General features: G+C 40.6%; 1 protein-coding gene across 2 annotated transcripts in view; it reads left to right on the top strand.

Moving 5' to 3' along the window:
* Positions 1-473: 473 nt before the first annotated feature.
* LOC133610864 (circularly permutated Ras protein 1) overlaps positions 474-14,460 on the top strand; it is a 35,826-nt gene continuing 21,839 nt past the window's right edge. The window contains exons 1-10 of one of the 2 annotated variants that reach the window (XM_061967568.2): positions 474-621; positions 757-862; positions 3,850-4,068; positions 7,860-7,991; positions 8,059-8,187; positions 8,295-8,375; positions 8,455-8,534; positions 12,049-12,237; positions 12,303-12,335; positions 12,404-12,493. In XM_061967568.2, coding sequence (XP_061823552.1) covers positions 772-862; positions 3,850-4,068; positions 7,860-7,991; positions 8,059-8,187; positions 8,295-8,375; positions 8,455-8,534; positions 12,049-12,237; positions 12,303-12,335; positions 12,404-12,493 — 1,044 coding nt within the window. In that variant the 5' untranslated portion in view covers positions 474-621; positions 757-771. Of the gene's footprint in view, positions 697-756; positions 863-3,849; positions 4,069-7,859; positions 7,992-8,058; positions 8,188-8,294; positions 8,376-8,454; positions 8,535-12,048; positions 12,238-12,302; positions 12,336-12,403; positions 12,494-14,460 lie in introns of both variants that reach the window. The other variant, XM_061967567.2, reaches the window with a different exon arrangement.

Here is a 14,460-nt window from a genome sequence, read left to right as displayed (position 1 = left end):
TATTGGTATTTCTATTGCTCCATTTGTAGTGTAATAATGCTCATTGTCATTTCTGTATTATTTTTTATTTTCGCTAACTGCTTATTTGCTATTACTTTTACCATCATATTTGTACATGTCGTATTTGCTGATGTTGCTCTGTTGTTGTTGTTGTTGTTGTTGTTGTGTTTGCTGTCGTTGTCTTTGTCTCTCTGTCTAATCCCCCTCTTGTCCCCACAATTTCCCCCTCTGTCTTCCTTTTTTTCTCTTTCTATCCCCTCCGGCTGCACCAAATGATAATATAAATACATTTAATAAAATACAAATAAGGCAACAAGAGAAGTATCCTACACTTCTCTTTTGTAAAGTAAATCTGAACAGCCAATATGGGCATCTACATCAACTATATGATTTGCCTGAGAAGCTGGACAGGACAAAAAAAGAAAAAGAAAAAAAGAGTTATGCAACGTGTGATGAACTGTGATTGTCGGCCCACGTGCAGTTCACCAGAAACGTTTGAAGGAGGCGCTTCGACAACCCGACACACCTGTTTGACAAAATGCCTGACACACACGTCATGGACTGAGCACACGTCAGGCAACTATCGGCTTTATGATCGCAACCCACTTAAAGGATCCATGAGTAAGTTTCTCATTTGTTCTCATGTGTTACGTCTTGTCCATGAGGTTAGAGGTCGGCGTTACAGACGACATAAAAGTGAGTAACGGAATTACTCGTGTAAAGAAAAAGTATCCTATGTTGTACTTTCACTATTAGGTATCCTGAATCACAATGGAATTTGCTAGTGACTTTGTCTATGTGCCGCCAATGCCGATTCCGAAGGACAGCCAACGACCCAACGCTAACATCATCAAACGTTCAGGTGGGAGTTCTTGTCCAGGACAATTTTCTTTTGAGTCATGTATGAACTAACAAAAATGATCAATTTTACAGGTATCAATATACCACTGGTATGCTAAACTGCAGTAGAATAAATACATAGAACACATAGACATCTTTTTAGCTTAGTACAACAAACACATGCACCTTTGAACTATTAAGTACGTTTCAATGAGCTTTAAAATAGAAAAGGTCTTGCAGCTTTACATTGTTGTGCAATGTGTTGCAAAAGTTTTAAAAATGTTGGCCTTAATTATGGTTATTGTCGGGGATTGTAATAGTTCACCCTGTCATGCACAGTCTTGGGAATGGTGCTGAAGTTTTACCGCATGCTAGTAAATAAATGTTTTTATTAATTTTTGTATTATTTTGTCTTTTTTTTTTTTAAGTTGTATTCATTCTAATTTGGTTTCATTTTGTTTTCTTCAATGTTTAGTTTGTTTACTTTTTGTGTGTGTAATTTTGTTTCTATTTAGTTTTGGTTTTGTTTGACTGAATTGGGGGTGGTTCCTCTCTTTAAAAAGGGGAACCGGAGGGTGTGTTCTAACTATCGTGGGATCACACTCCTCAGCCTTACCGGTAAGGTCTATTCAGGTGTACTGGAGAGGAGGCTACGCCGGATAGTCGAACCTCGGATTCAGGAGGAACAGTGTGGTTTTCGTCCTGGTCGTGGAACTGTGGACCAGCTCTATACTCTCGGCAGGGTCCTTGAGGGTGCATGGGAGTTTGCCCAACCAGTCTACATGTGCTTCGTGGACTTGGAGAAGGCATTCGACCGTGTCCCTCGGGAAGTCCTGTGGGGAGTGCTCAGAGAGTATGGGGTTTCGGACTGTCTGATTGTGGCGGTCCGCTCCCTGTATGATCAGTGTCAGAGCTTGGTTCGCATTGCCGGCAGTAAGTCGGACACGTTTCCGGTGAGGGTTGGACTCCGCCAAGGCTGCCCTTTGTCACCGATTCTGTTCATAACTTTTATGGACAGAATTTCTAGGCGCAGTCAAGGCGTTGAGGGGATCCGGTTTGGTGGCTGCAGGATTAGGTCTCTGCTTTTTGCAGATGATTTGGTCCTGATGGCTTCATCTGGCCAGGATCTTCAGCTCTCACTGGATCGGTTCGCAGCTGAGTGTGAAGCGACTGGGATGAGAATCAGCACCTCCAAGTCCGAGTCCATGGTTCTCGCCCGGAAAAGGGTGGAGTGCCATCTCCGGGTTGGGGAGGAGATCTTGCCCCAAGTGGAGGAGTTCAAGTACCTCGGAGTCTTGTTCACGAGTGAGGGAAGAGTGGATCGTGAGATCGACAGGCGGATCGGTGCGGCGTCTTCAGTAATGCGGACGCTGTATCGATCCGTTGTGGTGAAGAAGGAGCTGAGCCGGAAGGCAAAGCTCTCAATTTACCGGTCGATCTACGTTCCCATCCTCACCTATGGTCAAGAGCTTTGGGTTATGACCGAAAGGACAAGATCACGGGTACAAGCGGCCGAAATGAGTTTCCTCCGCCGGGTGGCGGGGCTCTCCCTTAGAGATAGGGTGAGAAGCTCTGTCATCCGGGGGGAGCTCAAAATAAAGCCGCTGCTCCTCCGCATCGAGAGGAGCCAGATGAGGTGGTTCGGGCATCTGGTCAGGATGCCACCCAAGCGTGTTTAGGGCATGTCCGACCGGTAGGAGGCCACGAGGAAGACCCAGGACACGTTGGGAAGACTATGTCTCCCGGCTGGCCTGGGAACGCCTCGGGATCCCCCGGGAGGAGCTGGACGAAGTGGCTGGGGAGAGGGAAGTCTGGGCTTCCCTGCTTAGGCTGCTGCCCCCGCGACCCGACCTCGGATAAGCGGAAGAAGATGGATGGATGGATGGATGAATTGGGGGCAGCACGGTGGTCGTGAGTTCAATCCCGGCCTCGGGATCTTTCTGTGTGGAGTTTGCATGTTCTCCCCGTGAATGCGTGGGTTCCCTCCGGGTACTCCGGCTTCCTCCCACCTCCAAAGACATGCACCTGGGGATAGGTTGATTGGCAACACTAAAAATTGGCCCTAGTGTGTGAATGTGAATGTGAATGTTGTCTGTCTATCTGTGTTGGCCCTGCGATGAGGTGGCGCCCCCCGCGACCCCGAAGGGAATAAGCGGTAGAAAATGGATGAATGGATGGATGACTGAATTAGATCTAATTTCGTATAGATTTGTTTTGTTTAGTGTTTCGTTTATTTTGATTTATTTATTTTTTTTTAGTTTATTTTAGTTTGGTTTTGTTTTAGTTTTTATTTTGTTTATTTAATAACACGGGTTTTGTTCAGTGTTTAGTTACTATAGTTTTTTTAATTTAATTGAGTTGAGTCATGTCAAATTAATTCAATGTTGTTTGAAAATCTTATATTTATAATTATGTAAAGGGGTTTTAGGTCACTAAAATAAAATAGTTGCTATTTTTGACCATTTCTCAATAATAAATATTATTGTTGTAGGCACCTTCCAAAGCTCTTGTGGTCACTTTACAGTTATAAAAACAGACAGTTAACAACAACAGTCATTGTGCAAAGCAAGCTATAACTAAAACAGTAATAATATAATATGTATCTTATATACAGTATTTTATAAACACAATGTATTATTTTTGTTAATGTAATATTTATTTTTACTCAACAATTTTCTTTTTTGTTGTGTTTTCTGACTGTATTCTAGTAAATAGACTGTATTGCCAAAACAACCAATCTAATGATGCTATAAAATTGTTGCACAGTACTTTAAGAAAAAAATACTTTTAATCTTAAAATGCAAAACAAAACTTGTTTTGAGACTATTTGGTCATTAAGCATTACAATATTTTCTGTTGTGGTTGAATGATAAATGTTCCTCTGTGAAAAGCCCCTTTCTCCCATGTGAGTCATTACTGCACCAGCTGAGTGAAAAATGCAAAAGCAGCCAAGCCTTCCTCACAAGTCATCAGCTGTGCATTCAATCCATTTATTTGCATTCCTCCCAGCTCTTCTACCGCCCATCAACTGGGTCCGTCCTCAGAGTCCTCCCCCTCCTCCGCCTGTAAATGCCGCCGAGGTCAAGGTGGCCGAGCTGCTCCCGTCGCCCAACAGAATCACGGAACAGAAGAAGGCCGGGAAGTCCTTTTTCTACGACAATGTTCAGTGTGAGGACAAGCGTCTTATCAGTGTGTCACCCCAACAGACAACAGCCCCCCCAAAGACAGGTACAGTAAGTACAGTACAGCAGATGACGTATAATTTTAAATACAATACTGGTACCAACAATAGAACACTTGTGAGCTCCTATTATTCGACTATGATGATGTTTTGACATTTCATCATAGTGCATTAACTAACACTGTTTTACAGATGCCTGGTGGGATACACTGTGGTTGTCTATAAACCATACATTTCTAGTTTTGAGATATATTGTCCTGCTTTTTGCACAACTTTCAACAAAATTATTTTGACAAGAATAAAAACAATTATTCATTACCTATTCAGGTTTCTCTACCTGCATCATATCATCACAGGTATGTTATATATATATATATATATATATATATATATATATATATATATATATATATATATATATATATATATATATATATATATATATATATATATATATATATATATATATGTATGTGTGGGGGAAAAAAATCACAAGACTATTTCATCTCTACAGGCCTGTTTCATGAGGGGGGTACCCTCAATCGTCAGGAGATTTTAATGGGAGCATTCGCATACCATGGTTTATATAGGGCACAGAGTGGGTGGGTACAGGCTGGCCTAGGGGCGTGGTGATTGGTTCATGTGTTACCTAGGAGGTGTTTCCGTCTATGGCGGCATGTTGTTACAATTTCGCTACGCTTGTTGAGGGATGACAGGTCTGGACGGTAGATAATAAACAGTTTCTCTTTCAAGCATAGGTTGCATCTTTTATTACCACTATTGTAAGGTGTGCTGGATGCAAGAATTTGCCATGTTATTGAATATTCAACATTATTGTCTTTGAGGTCCCAAATGTGTTTGCTGAGTTCTGTGGTATTTCGCAGGTTTTTGTTCCTGAAAGAAGCCTTGTGGTTGTTTCATCTGGTTTTGAATTCACCCTCGGTTAATCCTACATATGTGTCGGATGTGTTAATGTCCTTGCGTATTACCTTAGATTGGTAGACAACTGATGTTTGTAAGCATCCCCCGTTGAGGGGGCAATCAGGTTTCTTTCGACAGTTACATGCTTTGTTGGTTTTGGAGTCGTTCTGACTGGGGGTCGACGGCTCATTTGCAATTGTTTTGTTGTGGTTTGAGATGATTTGTCGTATATTGTTCATGCAGCTGTAGCTCAATTTGATGTTGTTCTTGTTGAATACTTTTCTTAGGTTGTTGTCTTTGGGAAAGTGTTTGTCAATCAGGTTGAGGAATTTGTGTCCAATGTTCGTTGAGACGTTTTTGCTGTATGGGGGGTTGTACCAGATGATGCCGTTTCGTTTTCTGTTCTTTTTTGGCTGGTTTCCTGGCGTGGGTTCATAGGTGAGGGTGAAATTGTATCCGCTTTCATCAAGGGCTTTTTGGTACGGGGGGGTTGCTTGGTCAAATTCAGCTTTGCTAGATGACAGCATCGATAGCCTTTTATTGATTCCGGTAGGTATTCTTTTCGTGGTGGTGGGTGGATGGTTGCTGTCATGGTGCACGTATTGGAGTGTTGTGTTGGGTTTCGTGAATGGTTGGTAGCTGTTATTTCTCAGGTTGAAAGTTACGTCAAGAAAGTTGACGGTTTGCTTGTTGTTTATTGCGCTCTACTACGGTATCGAGCACTATTTTTTGGATAACCTTATTAAGACATATATATATATATATATATATATATATATACATATATATACATACATACATATATATATATATAATTTGATATATATATACATACATACATACATATATATATATATATATATATATATATATATATATATATATATATATATATATATATATATATATATATATATATATATATATATATATATAATTTGAATTTACTATGGATATTATTGTCATCCTGACAAATATATATCTTTGACTAAATTTAATGAACTACAATTTTAGTAATTAATACTACATGATAGTAAAATCACGTTTTTTTTCATTTCTACTTTCTTCCTTATTTTACTTATTTATTCCAGTTTTAATGTAATTCTGGTTCCTATTCAGGTTTCTCTACATGCATGCATCATATAATTAAATGACATATGTTGTGTATATGGGCAGCACGGTGGGAGAGGGGTTAGTGCATCTGCCTCACAATACGAAGGTTCAGAGTAGTTTTGGGTTCAATCCCAGGCTCGGGATCTTTCTGTGTGGAGTTTGCATGTTCTCCCCGTGACTGCGTGGGTTCCCTCCGGGTACTCCGGCTTCCTCCCACTTCCAAAGACATGCACCTGGGCATAAGTTGATTGGCAACACTAAATTGGCCCTAGTGTGTGGATGTGAGTGTGAATGTTGTCTGTTTATCTGTGTTGGCCCTGCGATGAGGTGGCGACTTGTCCAGGGTGTACCCCGCCTTCCGCCCGATTGTAGCTGAGATAGGCTCCAGCGCCCCCCGCGACCCCAAAGGGAATAAGCGTTAGAAAATGAATGGATGGATGGATGTTGTGTATATATAAATATATATATTTTTGTATTTTTTAATTTTTTTTAAATTTATTTCATTTGTTGTCTTTCGCTACTTTTTGTGTCACAGAAATATTTAATTCAGCCAATAAAAATAATCATACTGAGAATTACAGTAATAATAATAGTAATAAAAGAATTATAATACTTTGGAATTATAATATAATATTATAACTATGGATATTTTTGGCATCCTGACAAATATATCCTTGACTAAATTTAATGAACTACAATTTTAGTAATTAATACTACATGATAGTAAAATCATGTTTGTTTTTTTTTTCATTTCTACTTTCTTCCTTATTTTAGTTTTCTGTGCCAGTTTTAATTTAATCCTGCATTTTTTAAAACATGTTGGATTATTCCTTTCATCAATTTTATAAGAGTATTATTTTCATTATGTATAAAACATATTGTAAATGTGTTTTCATGTCACTGAAACATACTTATCTTGAGCCAAGAATAGCCTTAGGAATTCCAATTCTATTTTTTTATACATATTTTTGATGAATATTTTGAAATTATTCATTGTGCATTTTACATATTTCAAGTATTGTATAGGTTAAAAGTGTTCAGTGGCTCGTTTTTATTGGCCTACGGCATGTCATAAAAATGAAATTAAATATGAAAAAAATTAAAAATGCAAAAAGGTATGCTGATATGAAATCCGAAATATTACGTGGCCCCCTGCATCCTTTGAGTTTTTTTTTTTTAGTCAAGCTAATATGATTATTGACTTTTACTGAACATTTGTATGCTCGTACAACACTTAAAACCTTTAGCATATCACTATGTGGAATTAAATTATGGAATGGATTAACCAAAGAAATCAAACAAAGCACCAATATGATTCACTTTAAGAGACTGTTCAAACTACAAGTGTTCACAAAGTACACTTGAACAAAAGTTATGATGGACATCTTGAACCCTTTTTTTCCATTTTTTTTTTTTTTTATTGAGCCAAAAATTATTTATGTATTCAATATTTGTTTGCTTACTATGGTATATTATTCATTTGTTATTTATTTGTTCACTGTTCTGTTACAGAGAACAAGGAAATGGGATAAAATTGCTATGGTATGAAAAGGGGTAGGATTAAATAAGATCTGCTTCTTCCAACTCCTTTTTGGACATGTTGTAATGAAACAACTGGAAATATGTGATGCATTACATTGTATCGTATGCATGTTCGAAATAAACTGAAACTGAACTGAACCGAACTGATGACGACTTTTACCATGTCTACAGTAATTAAAGTAGTTGGTTATTGTTTATTCGGACAACATTTAATTTCATTTCAATTTCCATTCCATTGAATTCTTCATTTTCCTTCAATCAGCTTTGCTTCCACCCCACTTGAGATCTCCATCAACTTCCCCGCCTCCGTCCAGAGTTTTCTACGACAACGTGGGGTCAAGTTCCTGGGAGGCAGAAAACACACACAGCACCCCAGAAGCCAACGCGACAACATGTGAGCCGCAAATGTGAACGTTGTGAAAGTCTGATGTCATAATTGTATAATTCCTGCTTGGACGCAGCCTCGCCCCCGCCACTTCCTCCACGGCCGAGCTTCATGAGGTACATACCAGAGTACGTGTTGGTCTTACCAGCATCCACCGCCTCTGAGAAAGAACTTCAACCCCCACCTCTTGTCACGCCACCTCCAGGTAACCACCCCGTAAATATCACATTGTCAAAAAGGAGTAAAACAACACTGTACAGCTGTAAATACCACATTGTCACATGTGAGTAACACAACACTGTGCTTCCACAGCATCTGCAGACGACAAAGGACCTCTACTGGGGAATCCCAACGTGGTCCTTGTTAGTTTGGGAAAGTTTCTCTCAGAGGAAGGTCAGTACAATTGTTTGTCATTACTGTCCAACGGTTGGATTTTTTTGTCTCACCATTATGTTTATTGTGTTTTTTCCAGTGCAGCACACACCAGGAAAACCCGCCTCCTGCTGCCAGTGTGGTGCCGTGCTGGACTCCAGGTCTGACACCCCAGCAGAGGTGGGTAGACTAGCCAAAAATAGTACTCAAGGAATAGTACCGTTACTTTAGAGCACTTGTTCTCAAACTTTTTTCCACCTCAGGAAACACTTCAGAGTCAGAATCAGAATAGTTTTATTGCCATTGTTTGAGAACGAGTTCACAAACTAGGAATTTTTCTTGGTACAATCGTGCAACATAAAACACATATAACACAGAATAGGTCATAGGTAATAAAAATGAGCTGTAACTGAGCTATCAGATCTTGTTATTGTTCATGTGTCTGATGGCCGAGGGGGAAAAACTGTTGGCGGGAGGTGTGGGTCTGGATGGACCATAGTCTCCTGCCTGAAGGGAGTGGGGAGAATAGTTTGTGTCCAGGGTGAGAAGAGTCAGCTGTGATCCGACCCACACGCCTCCTGGTCCTGGGGGAGAACAGGTCATGGAGGGATGGGAGCTTGAAGCCAATAACCTTCTCAGCAGCACGTACGACGCGCTGCAGTCAATGCTTGTCGCCGGGGAAACACACGGTGATGGACTCGATGATGGCCGAATAGAACTGCACCAGCATCTCGGTCAGCTCCTTAAGTTTCCTTAGCTGCCGCAGGAAGTACATCCTCTGCTGGGCCTTCTTGTTGAAGGAGCTGATGGTCAGTTCCCACTTGAGGTCCTGGGTGAAGGTGGTGCCCAGGAAACGGAAGGAGTCCACGATGGAGACGGGGGTGGGAGAGTCCATCAGGGTGAGGGGGGACGGTGGGGCTGTGACTTTCCTGAAGTCCATGATCATCTCCACAGTCTTCTGGGCGTTCAGCTCCAGGTTGTTGAGGCTGCACCAAGACGCCAGTCCTGTAGGCGGACTCATCGCCATCCGAGATGAGCCCGATGAGGGTGGTGTCGTCCGCAAACTTGGGCATCTTTACGGACTGGTGACTGGAGGTGCAGCAGTTTGTATACAGGGAGAAGAGCCAGGGGGAAAGTACACAGCCCTGAGGAGTACCAGTGTTCGTGGTCCGACTGTCCGAGAAAATCTTCCCCAGCCGCACGTGCTGTCTTCGGTCCGTCAGGAAGTCATTGATCCATCTGCAGAGGGAGTCGGGCACGCTGAGCTGGTAGAGCTTGTCTTGTAGCAGTCCAGGGAGGATGGTGTTGAAGGCAAAGCTGAAGTCCACAAACAGGATCCTGGCGTAGGTTCCTGGGGAGTCCAGATGCTCCAAGATGCAGTGGAGGGCCAGGTTCACTGTATCATCCACAGACCTGTTGGTTCTGTAGGCGAACTGCAGTGGGTCCAGGAGGGGGGCGGTGATGTCCTTGAGGTGGGGCAGGACCAAGCGCTCAAAGGACTTCATGACCACAGACATCAGTGCCACTGGCCTGTAGTCATTAAGTCCTGTGATCCGTGGTTTTTTGGGGACAGGGACGATGGTGGAGGTCTTGAAGCAGGACGGTACGCGGCATATATCCAGAGATGTGTTAAAAATGTCCGTGAAGACTTGGCCCTTCAAGTAGCACCATAATGACCCACCATTAAATAAAGTAGTGTAGTAGGCCTAAGTATTTGTTAAAAACAAGGCAGAGGTCTTATTTAAGAAGTACACTTCATATTTTGGCAACTGTAACATTACACACAGTTTGAACAGAAACATTGTTTTTGAATATAGGAAAATACAACACTGTACGTAAATAATAAATCAAATATTTGGCCTACCACTAGGGGCATACGAATGACTGCTTTAGAATACTATGACTCAAGTAAAGGTAAATAATTACTTAAGAATTCAGTGAAAAAAGTAACTTCTTTAGTAGCTATTTTTATTGGTACTTGCACTACAACTGTAGTCGCTGTGTGGGACTACAGTATGTACTACAAAAAATGCACATTTTACAGTCACTTATGCCATCATAACAGTGCTAATGTTAGCATATGCGCAGCTAAAACGTCAACAGCTTACCGCAACTTGTTTTCTTTTGTTGAAAGTGGAATTCTTCTAGACTGATTTTTTTTTTTTAACTGACACAGATGACAGCGCATAATATAAATGTTATATTTCATAGTTTATAAGTAAACATCGAAGAGTTGTGCTGCCATGGCCAACACTTTTTACAGTGTGTAGTAAGAGTGCGGTCTTATAAATATGCGTCCCCCTCGTGACAGAATGAAGCCAGCCCGAGTGTGGCGAGCAACGTGAATAAATAGCTCTCTGATTAGTGCTCAACAGCAGGGAAATGTGCCGGCTCGGTCTGACGAAATAGTCTAGCGTCACTTGTTGGATTGGTGAAACAGAGTCATGTGACCGCTGGAAGAAGTCTTTCCAACGAGCCAAATGAGTATGTCTTTGCAAGCAGTTATCAATAGATTATGAATACATATAATGATGGTATGAATAAATGCAACGATCGGACAGTAAAAGTTGTGTTTTTGTCTTCACAGAAATACTCAAGTGAAAGTAAAAAGTATGTTGCATTATAACTACTCTGACAAGTCCTGGTGGATTTGACCTTAATTCTGTCATGATCCGTGGTCGGATTGAGTGATTGATTGAAACTTTTATTAGTAGATTGCACAGTTCAGTACATATTCCGTACAATTGGCCACTAAATGGTAACACCCGAATAAGTTTTTCAACTTGTTTAAGTCGGGGTCCACGTAAATCAATTCATGGTAAATTCGTGGATCATGTTTTGTTTAGTTATGTTCTGTTCTGTTAGTTTTGGACTCCCCGAGTTCCTGTTTTGTGCACTTCAGGGGTTTGTTTTGGTTACCATGGGTACTAATTGGTTTCACCTGCCTCTGATTAGTGTTCGGCACATTCACCTGCTGTTGAGCACTAATCAGAGAGCTATTTATTCACGTTGCTCGCCACACTCGGTCTGGCTTCATTGGTTGCGGTATGCAACTGTTATGTTGGTGTATTCCTGTTCTAGATTCCTGTGCTAAGTTGTTGCCTTAGCTTCCCGTGCAATCGGCACGCTTTTCTTTTGTTTGTTTCTGTCTTTTTGGTACGGTGTATGATTTATGATTAATAAATCATCTCCTACCTTCACGTTTTCGTCCGGAGTGTACGTTTTGCATCTGGAGGAACGATCCCGCATAAATATGCGTCCCCCTCGTGACAGAATGAAGCCAGCCCGAGTGTGGCGAGCAACGTGAATAAATAGCTCTCTGATTAGTGCTCAACAGCAGGGAAATGTGCCGAACACTAATCAGAGGCAGGTGAAACCAATTAGTACCCATGGTAAACAAAACAAACCCCTGAAGTGCACAAAACAGGAATTAAGGGAGTCCAAAACTAACAGAACATAACTAAACAAAACATGATCTGACCACGGATCATGACAAATTCATTGACAGGGCGTCAATATTCATGTCATCCAAATGCAAATGAATACAAATCACTGAGAAGTATTTTTTATTGTTTTCATAATTTTTCATTGCACACACAATAAATAAAAAATCCCACAAAACAACAGAGTGTTTATGCCAGGAGCCGGCCGTGGCGCCGGTGTACCCAATATTGTGTTTCTCTTCATATTTCAGGTTAATGGCTGTTACTTCTGCCAAGCGTCTGAGCTGAGCAGCACCTCCAGAAGCCAACAAAGCATCGACGCTACCGGTTTGCGGCACGGCCTCTTTGTGCTGATCCCGGATTCAAAACTCCTGAGCGCCTCGCAGCCTCTGCTCATCTTCTGCATCGACATCTCGGCCTCCATGAGCATCACCTCTCAGGTAACGCTCTACATTGAAGGAGAACGTTTAGACCACACACCGTGACCTCTATCTGTCCTTCTAAGGTGTTCCCGGGGGAGCACAGATCCCGCCTGGAGGTACAGTAAGGTCTCCAATGCAAGTCCATGATTACCTGCAGAAGAATCTAAGTGTACGTGTTGTCCAGTTTGTCCAGGAGGCTGTCCTACTGTGCGTCCAGAAGCTGTGTGAAGAACAACCTCAGACACCTGTAGGGCTCATCTCTTTCAACTATCAGGTACGAGTAATATGCAATGAATGTACTTTAGAGTAGCCTGTGTCCAGCTTGTATGGCATTAAAATGACTCAACACACAGCTGCAAGTAAGTATGAAAGATCATTGTGTTTTGCCTACAGTGCTAGCGTCTTCTAGTCGAGGGCAGGGCTGACTTAATGCAAACGTTTTGACTTGGGGTCCGGATTGGGCTGAAAATTGTTTGGTGAGGGCCAAAAGACGACTGCATGTAAAGTAACTACATATACATATATATATATATATATACATATATATATATACATATATATATATATATATATATACATATATATGTATATTTATATTTATATATCAATATATTATATATATTATATATTGATATTGATATATAAATATACATATATATATATATATATATATAAATACATATATACAGATAAATATATACGGTATGTATATATATTATATATATATATATATATATATATATATATATATATATATATATATATATATATATATATATATGTATGTGTGGGGAAAATCACAAGACTATTTCATCTCTACAGGCCTGTTTCATGAGGGGGGTACCCTCAATCGTCAGGAGATTTTAATGGGAGCATTCGCATACCATGGTTTATATAGGGCACAGAGTGGGTGGGTACAGGCTGGCCTAGGGGCGTGGTGATTGGCTCATGTGTTACCTAGGAGATGTTTCCGTCTATGGCGGCATGTTGTTACAATTTCGCTGCGCTTGTTGAGGGATGACAGGTCTGGACGGTAGATGATAAACAGTTTCTCTTTCAAGCATAGGTTGCATCTTTTATTACCACTATTGTAAGGTGTGCTGGATGCAAGAATTTGCCATGTTATTGAATATTCAACATTATTGTCTTTGAGGTCCCAAATGTGTTTGCTGAGTTCTGTGGTATTTCGCAGGTTTTTGTTCCTGAAAGAAGCCTAAGGTAATACGCAAGGACATTAACACATCCGACACATATGTAGGATTAACCGAGGGTGAATTCAAAACCAGATGGAACAACCACAAGGCTTCTTTCAGGAACAAAAACCTGCGAAATACCACAGAACTCAGCAAACACATTTGGGACCTCAAAGACAATAATGTTGAATATTCAATAACATGGCAAATTCTTGCATCCAGCACACCTTACAATAGTGGTAATAAAAGATGCAACCTATGCTTGAAAGAGAAACTGTTTATCATCTACCGTCCAGACCTGTCATCCCTCAACAAGCGCAGCGAAATTGTAACAACATGCCGCCATAGACGGAAACATCTCCTAGGTAACACATGAGCCAATCACCACGCCCCTAGGCCAGCCTGTACCCACCCACTCTGTGCCCTATATAAACCATGGTATGCGAATGCTCCCATTAAAATCTCCTGACGATTGAGGGTACCCCCCTCATGAAACAGGCCTGTAGAGATGAAATAGTCTTGTGATTTTCCCCACACATACATATATTGCGCTCTACTACGGTATCGAGCACTATTTTTTGGATAACCTTATTAAGACATATATATATATATATATATATATATATATATATATATATATATATATATATATATATATATATATATATATATATATATATATATATATATATATATATAATATGAAATCACAAAACCCCTTAACTTAACAGCCGGTTCCCAAAATGATAAAATCTAAATTCAAAAATCATTGAGAAAAAAATATATAAAATCCACTTTACCTTGTCATTTAATCTACCTTGCGTACAGCGGAAGGGAGAGGGAGAAATGTCGACAACGCTGTGGATACTTCCTGAATGTTTCAAACCACACATCATTTGTCAATTGCTTTCTTTTGGACTCAGATTGTAAAAAGGCCACAAAAAAAACACTTAAAAGGTACACAACTAACACGCTTCAGTAGCTAATGACAGCACTGCTTAGCTGATTGAATGAGCACCAAATATTGATCAGCCCGTCCCCAAAGCAT

This window comes from Nerophis lumbriciformis, linkage group LG11 (genome assembly GCF_033978685.3).
Source record: "Nerophis lumbriciformis linkage group LG11, RoL_Nlum_v2.1, whole genome shotgun sequence".
Taxonomy (NCBI): Eukaryota; Metazoa; Chordata; class Actinopteri; order Syngnathiformes; family Syngnathidae; genus Nerophis; species Nerophis lumbriciformis.
Note: the sequence above shows the minus strand (reverse complement) of the source record. Positions and strands in the feature narration are given on the sequence as shown.